Source organism: Desmodus rotundus, chromosome 3 (genome assembly GCF_022682495.2).
Source record: "Desmodus rotundus isolate HL8 chromosome 3, HLdesRot8A.1, whole genome shotgun sequence".
Classification (NCBI taxonomy): domain Eukaryota; kingdom Metazoa; phylum Chordata; class Mammalia; order Chiroptera; family Phyllostomidae; genus Desmodus; species Desmodus rotundus.
In genome coordinates this window covers 117,216,918-117,234,547 of record NC_071389.1, presented here as the reverse complement: position 1 = coordinate 117,234,547, position 17,630 = coordinate 117,216,918, and the positions used below count along the sequence as shown (strand labels likewise).

The 17,630-nt window shown below is 47.5% G+C and overlaps 1 protein-coding gene across 2 annotated transcripts in view; it reads left to right on the top strand.

The window, feature by feature from the left end:
* The window catches only part of PLXNC1 (plexin C1), a 149,240-nt gene that overhangs the window by 42,918 nt on the left and 88,692 nt on the right, over nt 1-17,630 (top strand). For both annotated transcript variants that reach the window (XM_053920950.2, XM_053920951.2), the window contains exon 4: nt 2,132-2,232. In XM_053920950.2, coding sequence (XP_053776925.1) covers nt 2,132-2,232 — 101 coding nt within the window. The remainder of the gene's footprint in view (nt 1-2,131; nt 2,233-17,630) is intronic.

Sequence of the window (17,630 nt, the reverse complement as noted above, 5' to 3'; positions counted from 1 at the left end):
ATTTTTAAATGATACTTCTTCCCTAGAGTTTCCATGCTGAGAGATTTTTGTCTATTCAACAAAACTGCATATATTCAGTAACAACCCCCATTCCCGGGCTCTATCCATCCAGAGCACCTCAAAGCTAGCAGTCGGAGAGCTGACTGCGCCGACCCGCAGAGCTGATAAAATGCCAGCCCAGGGCCATGCCCCCTGAGGCCTGGCTGAATCTGTGTACGTTTCCCCACTCAGCTTTTTATAACATTGGAAATAGCTCAGAGATCCTCGTTACTACCTTCCCTGGAACTCAGGACTGTAGGATGGGAACCACCGGGAGAGCCTCCCGTAGCTGACAGGTCCTCCACTTTCTGAAGGTAAATTATTCTCATCTCTGGTCATTCAAAGCCTGAAGTCCTGAGGCGAGTTTTCAACTGGGCATCAAAGCTGGTTATTCATCCATTCTTCACTTAGGTTTACTGCTAGAGATCTTATCTGTAAGACTCTGGTTGGGCCGGGATAACCCAAAGGAGATAAAACCTAAGGAAAGTCCTTTCTTAGATTCTTGGGCAGATAGTAATAGCCAAACTAACACGTCCTAATTCATCCGTACAATGGTGTATTGTGTAGCCATTAAAAATAACCATATGAAGATACATGCATTGCTGTGGGATAGTCACTCTACTGTGTTCAGTTGGAAAAGCAGGTCCAATACAGTATTTATAGGGTCTTCTTTTTTACATGGAGTTACATGTTTGTGTGTTGAAGTACACTGTATGGTAATTCTTATAGAATATTCTAGGGATGCATAGTCCACTAAATGCTCTGAGTAGAAGTTGTCCTAGGAGCAGAGGTTGCTGACCACGCCCCTCGGCGTGCTGTGACACTGGGCATGTTCAAAGGCACTCAGGAGCCTTGTGCTGAGGAAATCTGTTTCACCTTCTCAGTGTGAGGTTTCACACGTTCGGTGGGCCGTGGCAGCTCTTCTCACCGAGCAGCAGTAGCCAGCATCTATGGAGCATTCAGGACGGGCCAGGCCTTGTTTGTAACAACCCTGTGAAGTCTGCAACATGGTCCCCATTGCACAGATGAGAAAGCAATTCTGTGACATTTATGAAAATCACCCAGAATTAAAAAGCTGTTTTGTGAGCTACAAGGAAATACGCACATTCTGGTTAATTCTGGCTCAGGCTGCTGTGTCCATCAGCAGCACTGAGAACTGAGAAGTGGACAGACATAGTTATCCTCCATGAAGTCAACTTAGAGTCAAAATATATTCCTCAGGAGAGCTCGTTTTCCACACAAACCCCTTCTTAAACTCTGTTTCTCTAGCCTTTTTAAGAAGTTACTTGTATTTTCTAGTATCTATAGCTCCTGGCCTAACGAGTTCCACAGTTTCTTTACTACCTGCTGTGGGATTCTGCCTGCAGTAACGGGGCCGTGTGACACTCACGTCCCTGCTTCCACCCCGCTTCACGGCTCTGCCAGCAGCCTGCATCTGCCCAGCACTGGTGCCCACTCTGTGGGCTGCTATTTCCTGACAACTGGAAGAGATGACTCTAGGGGCAGGGAATGATTTGAAAACTGCCCCTGTTTCTTTTATTTTCAACTCCAGTGGAGGGGATGTGAGCCGTTGAGGCAGGAGCTGAGGCGATGGAGCTACCCCTGAGAGGGGTGTGGGAGGGTTCTCCTCACTTCCACAGCCACTGACAAACTCCTGCTCCTCCTGGGTCAGAGCCTCACGCCGTTTCCAGATGCTCATTTCCAAAGTACTGTTGCCTATCTCTGCATGAAGCCAGCTGACCTGATTCCATGATCCCTTTCGAAGGCATTCTTAGCCGATCAGAAACCTGACTGCGTATCAGACTCACCTGAGAGAGTGCCTAAAGATACAGATTCCTCGGCCCTGCCCCGACCTACTCAGCTAGAGTCCCAGCGGCAGGGGGCTGGGAATCTGCACTTTTGCAAGCTCCTGAGGTGGTTCTGATAAACTGCTGCCAACCTTGGGACTTGGGACGCCCTGCCCAGGGTCGTTATGGAGACATCCAGAGTTCGAGCCAATAGATCTCTCTGTGGCCCTTCATCAGATAGGGTGTGGTGGCTTTTCTGGTATTGCTCATTACTCCATCTGAACTGCTGTCATCTTTTTGTTTAGGTGAGGAGAATTGGAGTTGCAAACTGTCATAAACATAAATCCTGCCCGGAGTGCTTAACAGCAGCAGACCCTCACTGCGGTTGGTGCCATTCGCTACAAAGGTATCTCCTGAATTCTTTCTCACCGGCTCACATTTTCAAAGAAGTGTCATATGGCAGAACACTTGTTGCCCCGTGTAAACACCTCACTCCAGTGACCTGGGGGAACTGATCTCTTCGCTGACTAAAATATCACTGTGTAATGCGAATTAACTCCTGGAGACGTTCCCAGCCGTGTCAATGCTGCACTGGACCCAGACCACCCGGGGTCGCCCACTTGGGGGTGGGAGGGACAGGTATGTGACATAGAGGAGGGTAGCCTGGAGCTGTCAGTCTGCTTGTACTTTCTACGGAGTTCTCCCCGATTCGCGAGAGAGGTGAAAGGCGCGCCCTCAGGGGAGGTAAAAGAATAAGGATGTTTGAAATTTTTCGACTGAATCCTCATAATGTCACATGCTCGGTTGGTGCAGGGGAAGCCTTATTATTGATGATGTTTTCTCGGAATGCGCCATACAGCTGTGGGCCTGATGTACAACCTCAGGCTCCGGGCAGAATCTGCCCAGCCTGGTCGTGAGTTACCATGCTCATGACCCATCGAGGCTCAGGGGCAACTTGTAGCGGCTTCCTCACCATGGCAGCCCCTAGCATCACTGGGATCGGCCTGGTTGGATTTGCTGTTACTATGGTAACCCAGTACTCGGGCTCTCACTATAGAAGCAAGGAGAGAGCCTGAGCTGCAGCTCAGGCAGAGGAAGGAAAAAAAAAAAACCATAACAGTGTCTGTCAGTTTGGCTCTTTCAGTTTTTAAAGGTAAAAAAGGATACGAAAGAGTAGAACAGGTGCAGAGAAGCTGGAGGCGGAACAAGGGGCAGTTTGGAGGTAGAAGAGAGGGCTAGGAAGAGAATTTGGGAGCCTCTGGAGGAGGAAGCTAAGAACAATGAAGGGAGGGGGGGAGATACAATGTAAGCAAGAGGTTCAGGAAACAAACTAAAAACATGGGGATGGAATTAATTAAGAGTTCACGGAGGAAGTCAAAAGCTGAGATGCAGCAAGATGCATAATTGTCTCTGCCATTCACAGCACTTCCTTACTGGGCTGTTTCTGTCAGAATCACTGGCAGACAAAAGGAGCAGGGCCAGGAAAATTCTCATGAATAATTGTAACTGGGTGGGAAGGTTTGCCCAAGAGTAGAGTTTAAGGAATTAACTGATTGTGAAGAGCATTTCAGCGGCACACACCCACTAAGCAGTTTTGCTCTAATCGTTCCGACCCATCCCACTTGCGAGGTCCCCTGTCTGTCATAGCTCAGCTACGTGCAGGAGTTCATTCAGTGACAGCCGTGGTGATGGTGACTGAATAGCCACACAGAGCTAGCGGCTACTCAGTTGGCAAATGCAGGGCATGGGACATGTCCAGACTGGCGACATGAATTGGGGAGTTTGTAGTGTTTGGATGGGATGTAAGGAAGCCTTCAGACCAGACGGAGGGGAGGGGAGTGTAGACTGAGGGTGGAAGTAATTGGAGAACTGAGCACTGAGGTGGGCGATTCTTAGGGGTCCGGGAGATGAAGAGGAAACAGGATGGGGAAGAGAAAAAACTGAAGAAGTGGTCTCTGGGGAGCCAGAGAAAGAATGGAGGAGGGAGTGGTCCGCTCTGCCCAGTCGCGCTGAGAGGTCAGGCAAGAGGAGAAGAGAATCGGTCCACTGGACTTAGCAGGTGATGACTGGTGACTGTGACAATGACAGTTGGGGAGGTGGTGCTAAAGCTGCAAGTGCAGATTACAAGAGGACAGAGCAGAGACAACTCATTAGAGGAGCTTGCTGAGAAAAACAGCAGAAAATGCTGGAGGGAAATGGAGGGAAATGTTGTTCATAAGGGGCGTGAAATAGCAGTGTGTTGGGGGCTATTGGGAAAGGTCCTGAGGAGAAGGGGGAACCGATGATACAAGAGAGAAGTGAAAGTTGTGGAGTGTCATCTCTCAGCAGATGAGGGAAAGTGTGACCTAGCACACCGGTGGGGAGGCCAGCGTCACACAGGAGCGTGGGGCCGTTCCTTCTCGGTCCTGGGAGGAAGGTGAGAGTCTGTGCCTGGGAACAGGTGGGTGGTAGAAGCATGTACAGTGTATTTTCATATTGCTTACATCATTTTCAGTGACTTAAGACAAGTGAGAGTGAGAAGAGGTTGGGGAGGATGGGTTTGAACAGAGAGAAGGTGTGAAATCGAGTGGGAGAGAGAATGGAGATGGGAAATAGAGAATGATTTCCAGGAAGCATTAGGGCCCCCTTGAGGTCGGTGGTCTTGCTTTTGAAGTGAAAGCAGTAAGCATGGTTTTGCTTTCGGAAGCCACCTTCAGCTCTGTTGGCAAAGTCGTAGAGTAGGCGAGAGTTAGGTGGAGCCTGAGTTGGGGCTTTTCCAGGAAGTCCTTCAAGAGGGGACGGAGGGGCCTGGAGCTGAGGGTGCACGCGGGCGATGGACAACAATGTTGATGTGGATATTGATACTTATAATAGTGAACTCTGGGCTTTGAGCTCTAAGTGAACTCGAAGGAGAGGAGTGAGGGATGTGAGAAGGTGGTAGGATCTGTGCACTGGAGGTTGCAGTTGGGGGAAGGGTTTTTGGAGCTAGGGAACTGGAAAACGGGCAGTGGACTGTGGGGAGCTTGAAATTAAGGTCGGCCCTGGAGTGGGCTATAGGGAAGCCGTGACTTCAGGGGAGGGCCTGGTTTTGACATGAAGAAGAAGGTGAAAGGAAGAATGGGAGAAGAGTGTGAGGGCATGGAGCTTTTATTGATGGTGGACTGTGAGTTCCAGCTTCTACAAAAGCCTGCTCACCACTTTCCTGGCTTCGGCTCTTGCTAACCTCGCCTCTGCCGGTTAAACTCCAAACCAGATCCTGTCATTTCCCAGCTTAATCACCTCCACTGGCTTCTGTCTTAGAATTCGATCTGACTCCATTACTACCAGGGCCTGCATATGAGGCTTTCCATAGTCTGGCCCTTTGCTACTTCTCAGACCTCCCTTGCCACTCTCTCCTTTCGCCCTACCCTGGCCGCACGGGCTTCCTTTCTGACTGAGAGTGTGCCAGGCTGTTCCTGCCTCGGGGACTTTGCACTTGCTGCTTCCTCAGTCTGGAATATTCTTCTCCAGATCTTTCCACAGCTGGCTCTGGCTTGATCGTCAGGTCCCAGCACATACACATCTCCACGGGATCATCCAGTCTGAAGCAGCCTCACCTCACTCACAGTGACGTCACCGTTTTGTCATCTTCGTGGCCCTACTGCTATTTGAACCGGTCTGATTTCTCTGCCACTCCCTTTATTAAAATGTGAATTGCATAGGGACCTTGTCTTGTTCATTATTGTATCCCCCAGAATCTAGAACAGTGCCTGGCACATAGTAGGTATATGTTAAATGACTGGAGTGGGCTGAATGATTGGGAAACTCTACCAATGGCTAGAGGCTTGTGCGTGAAGATCCCAAAAGGCTCTGGGGGTGTGGGCTAAGGGCCCTTCCCAGCTGTATGGGGTTACTTGGTTTCACCCTGGCCTGGTTCTGGCCTAAGATTAAATAAAACTAAGCTTCAGATCCGTGACTCACATTTAGCTCCAAGTACCTTTCAAAATTAGGAATTCTAAAGGGGGATGTTTTCTTATAGCTGTAGAGCATCCCACTGTGTTTATTTTAAATGCCGCAGATTTATTTAGAAAAATAACTTATTTTCTCTGTTGAGAAGGTTGAGCTTTCTTGCATACGTGTGTAGAAAGTGAATTTGTTGGGGGGGGTGGGGCAAGAAAATGATCTTCATGTCCTTTTGATGGGGTGTTAAGAATAGGCATTCAGTATAAGCAGATAAAAAGCAACTAGATAAACAATGAGCTCGAAAAAGTCTAGAATTTTATTGTTGGAACTTCAAATCCAACCTGTGATGAATTTGTCTGTGTGGGTGGAAAGTAAATTTTTGCAGACTGAATATCTTGGGTTTGGAAGCAGTTTCTCAGCTTCTCCCATATTGCAAAGCGTAGCACATGTGTTCGGTTATGGTTTCCACAAAACTGGCAATCCTGAACCAGTGAGCGGGTGAGGTTCCAAAAGTTCATTTGCAAGTTTGGCTCTCAGAATGCATTTTCCCATCGAAACAGTGTCATAAATTAAGGACTGATTCCCATGTCAGCCCACAAAACTCAATTTATTTAATTTCAACAAATATTTATCAAGTATCTACCAAGAATCCAATGTGGGAAGTCAGATAACTAGGTGATATTGGGAGAGGTCAGTTGCCATTCTTGGGCTTAAGGAATTCGTACATTAGCTAGGAGACAGAAACGTCATTGGCTAATGTTCACTCACTCAGTTGTACATCCAATCAACAGGTATTGTTTGAGCACCTACAATGTGCTCGGCCCTGTGCTAGTTCGTTCATGCCTACATGGAGCTTGCAACTAGTGAGGGATGTAGACACATGTATTAGTCAGGTTTCTGCTGCAATAATACTGAGTAACAAACAAACTCTTAGTCATTTACAAGAACAAACATCTGTTTTTTGTTTTGTTTTTGCTCATGGTTCAGCTTTAGCAGTCATGGAGGGTTGAGGGGCTCAAGTTGCAGGTCAAGAGTTGGATTCAGCTAATGAACAAAATAAATTGCTGAACAAAAGAAAAACAGGCATGAATACGTGGAACAGTCTGCCAGCTGTCAGAGGGGAGAGGGGTAGGGAGACTGGATGAAAGAAGGTGAAGGGATTAAGAAAAAAAAATGTGTATAACACAAAGACACAGACAACAGTGTGGTGATAGTCAGAGGGAAAGGGGGCAGGGAACAGAAGGAGGTGGGCAGAGGGGAGAGAATGGGGATGGAATGAGACTTTGCTTGGGGCGATGGGTGCATGACACAATGTGCAGATGATGTTTTATTGAGTTTGTACATCTGAAATCTGTATGGTTTTATGAACCAATGTCACCCCAATAAGCTCAACTTAAAAAAAAGAGTTTGACTCAGGTCTGCTTTACATAGCTCCCATTCTACACGTGCTCTTCTCATGGCAGATAGCAGAAGCCCCAGGGGCCAAGCTAAACTCCTCCGCACACTCAAAGCCTGTGCTCACGTCATGTTTGCAAGCAGGCCAGGCAGCCAAGCCCAGCATCAGTGGGGTAGGGAGATACATCTGCCCACTGTAGTGGGAGACAGTGCAAAGGGGCATGGCAAAGGCCGTGGATGTGCAATTCTAGCACAGGCGAGACTGCAGAATTGGGAACAATAATCCAGTCTACCTTAATAAGTTAAGGAGCTGCCAATCTACCAATAAGTAAATAGAGTATAATAAGGGTTAGCGCAGAGGAAGTGAAGGGTTTCATGTGGGCACATGGAAACCGTCTAACCAAAACTTAAAAGGTCAGGGAAGGCTTCCTAAAGGGATGTCTAAGCTGGACCTGAAATGTGAGCAGATATCAGCCAAGGAAAGAGGAGGGAGGGGAGGCTGACTCGGGGAACAGGCTGTGCCAAGGCCAGGGTCTGTAGGACAGTGGGCTTGGGGCTCAGCAGGGAAAGAGTGTGCAGTCTAGTCGGGGACTGTTGGGAAGTGAGGTTGGCATGATAGGCAGAGCAGATGAGGCTGGGGCTTGTAAGCCATGTTAGAGAATTTGGATTTTGTTGGAAGGACTTTGGGGAGCCATTGCTGGGCTTTAATTAGAAGAGAGACTAGATCAGATGTGTGTTTTAGAACATGCAAAATAGACCAGAAGGGACACTGCTGGAAGCTGCAGATCACTTAGAAGGTGGTGGTAAACCAGCAAGAGACTAGGGACTGAATTAGATGATAGTGGCAATAGGAAGAAGTGGGTGGATTTAAGAGCTATTTGAAAGGTAGACTTGACAGGACTTAGTGATTAATTGGATTCCCCCTTGAGTCTGACATGCTAAAAATAGGGCCAGAAAATGAAACATAAAATATCAAGGTGGCCACTGTTTTTCTGGAAGATGTATTCTTTCCCCTTAGATCTAAGTCCTCACAAAGAAATAGAGAAATGATACCCAAACATCCACTGGATTCCCACTGTGCCCCAGGCCCTGGACTAGGCACTAGGCTGCAGCCCTAACAATGGGCACCTAAGTCAGATGGGGAGGGGCTTCCAACAGATGTCAAGGCTGAGCATCCGAGGGTGAAGTGGTTAGCGCTCTTTTCCCAGCAGAGCAGGACTTTGGTGTTGAGATTATAGGAGGAGTGTAGGTGATGGGCTGGGGTTCCCAGAAGGACATGGTGTCATTAGGGAGCAGGATGCAGGAGCAGCAGCCCATTTGGGATGCACAGCAATGCAGGGTGACTCTCGCACTGGCAGCAGGAGCGGTGCAGCACAGGAGGAAGGACGCAGGTCCTGGAATCATTTCACTTGGGATCTGGTCTGGGCTTCTGTGTGGTCTGCAAGTTTCTCATCTTCTTTGTGATTCTCCTTTGCTGTAAAGCAAGGTTGTAACCTTACAGGGTTGCTGAAAGAATCAATCCAGATAATGTGCATAAAGTCCTAGGCACAGTGCCTAGTAAGCCTTATTGTTCATAGTAAGTACTCAAGTAAGTACTCATAATGTTAGCCATTATGGTCGTGGAACCCCAGAGGAGGGAGCCATTACTTGTAACAGAGGGTGAGAAAGGTTTCAGAGAGGAGGTGGCATGAAATCAGGCCTTTCAGCTGAGAAGACTTTCCCCAGGGGATGGAAGGTGTGGGAAGCACTTCAGGCAGAAGAACCAGCTCAAGAAGTGAGGGCGTGGCAGATTGAAATCTGTCCCTCCAGCGCTGGCTCCAAAAGGCTGGGTGGGACAAGGGTGGGACCAGGGTGGGAAGGGCTCTGAGTCCGCACTTCTTCAGGTGCTGCTGAGAGCTTACCGCATCAAAGGGTTTTTAGCTGAGGGCTTGACACGACCACATTTGTGCTTTAAAAAGAGGATTCTGAAGACAGTGGAGAAGACAAATGAACTACGTTAAACCTGAGCATCAGCAGCACCGCACTGCCCAACCCTGCCCCTTCCAGGGTCACTTTCCTTTTGTCCATTTTGTAAAGAGTGACTTTATGTCACACGCCTTCCAGAGTCTCCCTCCTGGCAGCTATTTCTCCACATTCCATGTACCTCCCCACCTCTCCCAACACCGCGGCAGAGCTCTGCGTGCTTTGGTCCCAGTCATGTGATGGAACCAGAGCTGCATCCTCTGTAGAAAATGGTCCACACACTCCCTTGTTGTCCCACCCTGTAATGCCGCACCCTGCGCAGGACATGGACAGGGAGGGGACAAAGCCCCCAGACATGCTAATTATAAGGTGTCTGTAGGCTCTCCTTGGTTATTTTTATACGGTTAACACTTGCCCATATTCTTCATGTTTCTTTCATGGTGACAGTTGGTAGACCTGCAGGCAGCCCCTGGTAGCAGTTTTTAGGTCTTCAGCTGCTGGTGGTTTATTCTACACGTGAGACTGAGAACAAGATCATTTCTCAACTCGGCCTAACAACAGGAGTCTGTGGCCAGTCTCCGTCAGACTTTCTGAAAGGCTTGGGGGTAACAGAAGGGGATTTTGAGCACAGAAGAGAAAACTGAAATCTGAATGCTAAACATATTTGTGCCTCAGAATAACAATCAAAAAGAGTTAAGTGATTTGCTTACAGACATACCCAGTTCCTGGCGTTGCTCTCCTATCTCAGGGCCCGCCTTTCTTCTCTTCTCCAAGGACATTCCTTCCTCAGGCCTCCCCAGGGCGAATCATTAACCCAAAGGGCTGTCGTTGCCCTAAAACTTGACCAAGACAACCCATGGGGCTTGGTAACCCATGGCCACATTCTCTGAAGCCTGCGTCACTGCGATCCAGTCTGTCGTCATGAGAGGTGGACAGTGTGCAGCAGAGAAGGCCACTGAGGGCCTTTCAGTGGAGGTGTCCCTCAGCTGTGCCCACGTACTCTTCAGAACGCGGTTGAGTGCCCCTCCCTCAGGAAGGCTGCCTGGAGCCAGGTTGGGCCAGGAGACAGGGTCTGCATGCATGGAGAAGAACATGTTGTGCCCTGCACATTCCAGCCCATGGGCCATTTAGACCTCTTGGTACCTGCGAAGTAAGTACTATTACAACACCCACTTGAGAAATGTAAAAACAGTCTTAGGTTGTGTATCTGTTTCTTACTACTGCTTTATCAAATTACCTCAACCTTGGTGGCTTAAAACAACATGTATTTATTCATGTTATGGTTTTGGAGGTCAGAAACCTGCAGTGATTTCACTGGGCTAAAGTTAGGGTATTGGAAGAGCTGTGTGTCTTCTGGAGGTTGTAGGGAGAACTGTTTTCTCGTCTTCTCTAGCTGTGGAGGCAGCAGCCTGCGTGCCGTGGCTCATGGTTCCTTCTCACATCTTCAGAACCACCGGTGTAGCATCTTCTGATCTCCTTCTGTGACTCTGACCGTCCTGCCCCCTCTTTTAGGGACCCTTGTGAGTGCTTTCGGCCCACACAGACAACCCAAGATAATCTCCCCGTTTTGAGGCCCTTAATCACCGCTGCAAGGTCCTTTCTGCCGTGTAGGCTAACACACTCACAGGCCGCAGAGATCAAGACATGGGTGTTTTTCGGGGCCATTATTCTGCCTGCCAAGGGCTGAATACTTAGTGGAACCAGTTTTCAAATGTAGATTTAGGTCTAGCTGCCAAGCCAGTACCCTTACCTACCTCTGTAGCAAAAGGGAAGAGAAACAAGAGAGACGTTATCCCTCATGGTGGTGGGAGGTAAAGGGAGAGCCTGGTCCAAGTGGACCTTTTGTGGATGACTGATTATACATAAGAAAGAGAATGGGATTCAGGGCCTACCTGAGTTATAGAAGCCCTTCCGCTTGAAAGTGAAGCATCCATACATTTATGTCTTGAGCACCTAGTGTGCATCGGACACTGTTCTCAGCACTAGGATTCTCTAGCAGTGAAAACACAGTCCCAGATCTTTGCCCCCATGGAGCCCTTCTAATGAGACGCATTAGTTCCCCAGGGCTGCCGTCAGAGATGACCACAAACTCAGTGGCTTAAAACAAACAGATTGAGTCTCTCACATTTCTGGAGGCTAGAAATCCAAAATTAAGGGGTCAGCAGGGCCATGTTCCCTCAGGTTCTAGGGGAGAATTCTTCCTCTGCTCTTCCAGCTTCTGGTGGCTCCCGGTGTTCTTGGCCTATGGCAGCATAGCTCTGTCTCTGCCTGTCTTTGCGTGGCTTTTTCTCTTGGTGTGCCCAAATTCCCCTCTCCTTTTTCTTATCAAGGTACCCGTCATCGGACACCTTAAATCCAGTATGATCTCATCTTGAGATTCTTACTACATCTGCAAAGATCCTGTTTCCATATAAGGTCACATTCCAGGGTTTTAGGTGGACATGAATTTGGGGGGAACATTATTCAACCTACTACATGAGGGAAGATGGACAATGTAAAAGTTCAGAAGGAAATAGGGAGCCCATCAGATGGTGATCGATGCCATGAAGAAAAATAAAGCAGAGGAAGGGGTTGGGAGTGCTGGCTGGAGGCAGGGGAGGTTGCAACTTTCAACCAGCAAGACCCCAAAAGGCCTCACTGAGAAGGGACACCTTACCCAAGACCCAAAGGAGCACATTCACCTTTGGGGATGTCTCCCTTCGACAGGATGCGGCTACATCTAGCTGAGTGGCCAGGAAGACGACCTGGGACAGATGACCATTCTGATTCTGCGTTCCTTCCTCCTTTCCTTCCAATTGCATCTGAAGTCTAGGCACTGACACTCCTTTATGGTCCAGTGAGGCTCTAATGACAGCAATAATGATAATAATGGGATTTGGCGGCAGCCCCTCCCTCCTGAGTGAGGGGCCCATTGTGCTGACTAATTGTATAGAAGCAAGTAGGACAACTGTCTGTGGGGCGGAAGTAGTGGCGAGCAAAGGGGAATAGTTATTCGGGCCTCGGGGCATCACTGAATTACCCTGGCAGAGAACTAACCTGCATATGGGTTCCCAAGAGTGCCAGACTGGGTTTGGGGCCTTTGAACCCTGGAGAGGGGTCTTGGGTGAACCTGAAAACCCTAGGTTCTTCACTGTATCAGCTGTTACAGGAGCTATGAATAAATCCTACTTGTTTTAAGCAAAAGGTGCAAAGGGAAAAAAAACCATTAAGAGCCACAGGTGCACCCTTGTATCCTGAGAGTTGACGATGCCCAGCACAGGCAGGAGGCTCACCTTCCATAGAAGCCAGTTTTGTTTGGGAAAGCAGGCACCTGTGGTCCTCAGACCTCAGCATCCAAACTGCTTGTCTCTGCCATCTCTTTAATTGATGCTCTCTGACTGGGAACAAGTACCATTAGGAACACCCCTTTTAGTAAATATGTTTTAATGGAATAGATTTTTGTTTGAAATGACCTTATCCCAGGCAGCAGGCACTTTCATAAGTATGTATTGATTGGCTTTAAATTCCTCAAATGTTTGCGCTTGTCTTTGTGACCTGGCTTTTGTCCTGTTCCCAGCAACTCCCCCGTGTTCTTTCTTTTGTAATGTTTTATTCCGTTGGAATGCTGGTTTTCTGTTGTAGTGAGAGCAGGCCGTTTCTGATGTGCCACACGTGGTATTTAATATTGCTTTCAGGAAAATGGGATTGTTATTGCCACCTGTTTACTGGTGGGGAAACTGAGGCCCAAAGAGGCAAGGGGATGTGCCCCTGTTACATGAAGAATGTGTGGGAGAGTAGCTTTGAACCCAGATCTTCCTGACTCAAAAGGCATCATTTTCCCATCTTTATTTCCATGCTACCTGTATTGTTTGAATGCCTTGCTTAAATTCTCCAGTTCATGGTTTGCATTTGGAAATAAAAATTCCAACTTTTAGTACACTCATCACCCACAGAAAAAACCACATGGGGTGAAGGCCACAGATCCTTTTTGTGTGAGTGGTTCAGTCTGCAAGTGTGTTTTCTGTGTGCTGAATAACTCCAAGTTTCCAGACAAAGGCTGGTTTTCCACCACGCCAGTTAACAGGCCAACCCAGTGAACAAAAATCAATGGAACAACTTATGCTGGTATCATGGAGACAGAGACAAGAATTTAGTCACTTTAAAATTTAATTCTTCATCCAATTCAGCTAACATTTGTTGAATGCCAGCGGTGGGCCAGGCCCTGTACTAGGCTCTGGGGAAAACAAAGACGAACGAGGCTCTGCCTTGGAGAAGCTGGCAGGTTAGTACGGGAAGCAGACACTGAATAAATAATTTCATTACACCACGGAAAGTGCTCTCGTAGCCGGTGCTCAAGGTGTGGAGAGACCCCCAAAGAACCCTTTAGTCTTGGGATGAAAGACAGCTGTGATTAAGAATCTTCCAAGAAGGCTTGAACTGCATCTGCCTTCTTACGTGCAAAAGGCGTGCTGAGTGTTTACCCGGTGCTGGTGGGCAATGCGAATGGGCCGTCTGGTTAACCTCGGTGTCCAAATCCCTGTCTCCTCACCACCATGTTGTGTTTATTTGGCTTATGTCACCCACATTTTTGCCTAAATTCTTTTTACTTGCCTGTGTAATTAATATAACAGCTACTACTAATATTTACCATAAACATCAGTGAAATAGTTACATGTTTTTGTAACAACTCCATGGGATAGAGACTAATATTTACTGGCTTTCTGCAGATGAAAAGCCTGAGACACAGAGATGGCATGTGATTTGCCCCAGGTCACTGGCTTGTAATTGGCAGAACCACTCTCTGCTTCCTTCCTAAGTTCTAAGCAGTCTGGTCTTTAATCAGTTCCTTGCAGAGACCAAGCTTTAAGTTAACTCAGGGTCTTGGCACATGCTGTTCCTTCTGGCTAGAATGCTATTCCCACTGCTCTTTTTGTGGCTAGATTGTTGTCATCCTTGAGCTCTGAGCTGAAATGCCCTCTTTCTTGACTAGCCTGTCTAAAGTGGTTCCTCCCTGCTATATTTTCAGTTCTGCAGAAGACTTACCTCAATTTGAAATTATTATTATTTCTTAAATTCTCACTCCATGATATATTGATTTCGATACAGAAAGGAAGGGGAAGGGAGAGAGAAAGAAACATCGATCAGTTGCTTCCTGTAAGCACCCCAACTGGGGGATGAACCCACAGCCTAGGTGTTTGCCCTGACTAGGCATCACACCCACAACCTTTTGGTGCATGAGATGATGCTCCAACCAACTGAACCACCTGGCCAAGGCTCAATTTGAAATTATTTTAAATTATTGTCTGCTGATTTGGTGTCTGTCTGTGTACCTCACTGGCATGTAAGTTCACTGAGGAAGGGACTTTAAGTGGCTTATATATTGATGTGTCCCCAGTGCCTACCACAATGTTTGGTTTCCAGTGGGCACTCAGTAAATATGTATGGAATGAGTGCCAGATATGGTACCAGGTTTGGGGGATGCCAATATGAATAAGATGGGCCTTCCCCTTGGGGGGCCTTACTAGCAGCTAATGCACTGTGCTCTGTGTACCAGGAGCATGTATATGGTGCCATGAGGACACAGAGCAGGGAGTAACTGCTTTGCCTGGAGGCTGGGCAGATGTGAAGGAGGTGACACTGAACTAGTAGGAACAAGGAACACAATCTCACCAAGTATTGCAGGCTCCAGGGCGTTCTGGGCAGTAGGAGCAGACATGCTAGGAAGAGCTGGAGATGCTTGCACTGCATGAGTTTATCGAATAGCTGCTCTCTGCCAGGTGTGATGTACCAGATACTATATTATCTGTGTTTTTAGGAGCTTACAGGCTAAATAGAGACAGGCTTATCAATTACCTGGGGACGCATTTGGAGACGAAGGCAGGGACTAGATCATAGTGTTGGGGTACAGAGAGGAGCGTGGAAGCGTGTGTTCTAGGCTCCAGGTCATGAAAAGGAGGCACACGGGTAGAGGAGCTTGATGTAGATAAAAGAGTACCATTGAAGGTTTTTAAGTAGGAACTGATAGAATCAGCTTCGTGCTCGAGCATAACCTAGATATCGGTGTGGAAGCCACTCCTAGATTGGAGCCACTGGAGGAGGGAAGGAGGGAGACCCACTAAAAAGTTGCTGCAGCAGCCCAGGGAGAGGAGATGGCGGAGGGTAGAGTGCAGGAGAGAGCACAGAGTAATGCCTGGCGTGAAGAGATCGTGATCAATTGGGTAAGACAGTTGAGAAAAAGGGGCAAACAAGGCCAGAGTTTTCTAATTTGATGCACCATTTCAGTGCTGCTCATTAACCAAGATCAGGCAGTGCTTCCCAGTGTGCTTGACTCGGTGACCCTCAGTCAGAAAGCTGGAAGATGGTGCGTCACTCATTCCCAGCTTGGAAAGTTGGAGCACTCTAGCATATTCCAGGCCCTGAGAAGTCCTGCAGCAGAGAAACTTAACCAGCGTTGCCCAAACTTCTTAGCAGTAGAACCCTTAACATTAACCCCCAAGGCAACCCATAAGACACACTTTGAGAAATGAAATAACACTCATATTTTCCTGTGTGGCTTATGCTCTGGGTGGATCTATTCATTGTTAATCTTGGCATGGATGATGTTGCTATCCCGGTAAATGTTTGAGGGATTTGGCACAGGAGTGAGAGAATGAGCGCCAGTGCCAGACCACTAAGATTCACACCATGCCGGCTAACCTATCTGCACCTCAGTTTCCTCATCTCTGAAATGCCCCTTTGTGAGGCAGAGATGGTGAGGACCAATGAGTTAATTCCTGGGCAGCCCTAGCAAGTGTCTGGCTCAACAGAAGGGCTCAGGAAGTGTTAGCTCTTGTGCGAGGCAATTCAGGGTAGTCAGTGAGGCTGTGGCCTTGGAAGCTGAACTGCCCGGTTTTGTGTTTCAGCCCCTTTGTTCATTAACTCTGTGATCTCGGGAAAGCAGTGCAGAGCCTTCTGTGCCTCAGTTTCTCCCATCTGCAAAGCAGGGACAATTATTATACCTACCTATAGGTTTGTCGTGAAGAAGTGAACCAAGTCACATTAAAGAATGCTACCTGGCATGTTAAACGTTTTTGCTTTTATAAAAAAATCTAAATTGCCTCTGTTATTAGCATAGTTTAACCATGACTTTTAGCTCCAGTGACGAAAATGCCATTTTTCAGCTTTATCAGCAGTGCTTTGGTCTTGTATTTTGGCATTCCCCTTTCCTGAGTCTGGAGGCCTTGACTTCAGGCTTAGTTTGTCCCCGTGACTTCCTATTCTCTTCTCTCTGGTTGAGTTCGCTTTCTGCATCTCATGGACTGACAATGTTAATGAAAGTCCTCTGATTCCAGGGAGCGCCTGGCCCCTCCTCTGGGCTCTGTGCCTTTCCTAAAAATACAGACATCTGTTTCAACTCACTTGGGCAGAAGACCTTGGGAGGCTCTTGTAGCAAAACCTTCCCCCAGCGTGGACGCTGTCTCCTGTTCCCCCAGAGAGAGGCTGGATTGTGTCCTTGTTAAAAGTTTTCTGCTATTATCTCAGTATAGAATCTTTGGAACAGGTCACACCAAATCCCACCTTTAAGCCAATTACCTGATATTTAGTTACCAGTTTCTTTCTGCTCTTGGCGAACAATTATTTTAGGGGATGCTGATGAAATTCGAGAGGCCGGAAGCAGAGGAGTTCCATTTCTGAGTTCAGAGTTTCTTTTTCAAGGTTGAGTAAGTGGTAAATTTTTGCTGAGAGATTCTAGCCTGAAAGAGTCAGATTCTCAAGGTTTCCCAGTCTGGCCCATGGGCATTTCACCTGCTTGGAAACTTCAGCTCCTTTTCAGAGGTGGGTCTCCCTGTTCTTTATGTTGGCATGAAAACAATTAATAATTTAAGCCATGCCCATTAAACAGTAGAAATACTGTATAAAGACAACACTATAATAATAAATTTAAAAGTTGATCCAGCTGGGCACTGTTCCCAGACTACCAGCTGAGCTGAAACACGAATAAGAAGAAAAACCGCTGTATAATGCAAATAGCTGCAATCTCATTGTTTTCTGCTACCCTTATATTGCAAATATATAGTAGTAAAGTAACATTATGGATAAATAGGTGTTGTAAACTAACCTGGAAACCTAATCACTGTTTATAACATTATTTCTATGGGGAGAAAAGTGTATTCCATATACAAACAGATGGTTTGCAAGCAAATTTTTAAAAACACAGTAATCTGTAAGTTGGGGACCTCCCAGAATTTTAACCTGTACCTGGATATTCTGTATTCAGGGCTAGTGAGTGATCCATGAAAATTAGAGACTTCTCAGAATACTCAGCCCTCCCAAACCCTTGTTACCCTTTTCATCCTGGAGACTCTACCTCACCCTCTTTCTACTCTGCCCTGGGTCCTCATCTGTGTCGCCTCATCCTGGCCAAGTCCCAGCCCTCCCGCCAACCACTGTTGAGACCCCAGGAGGCCAGGAGGACGCTGAATGTCTTTATCCTTGGGCGCCTTATTCAATGGCAGCGAGGGCTCACGGGAGGCCACGTGATGGAGTGGCCAAGTGTGTGGTTCTGAA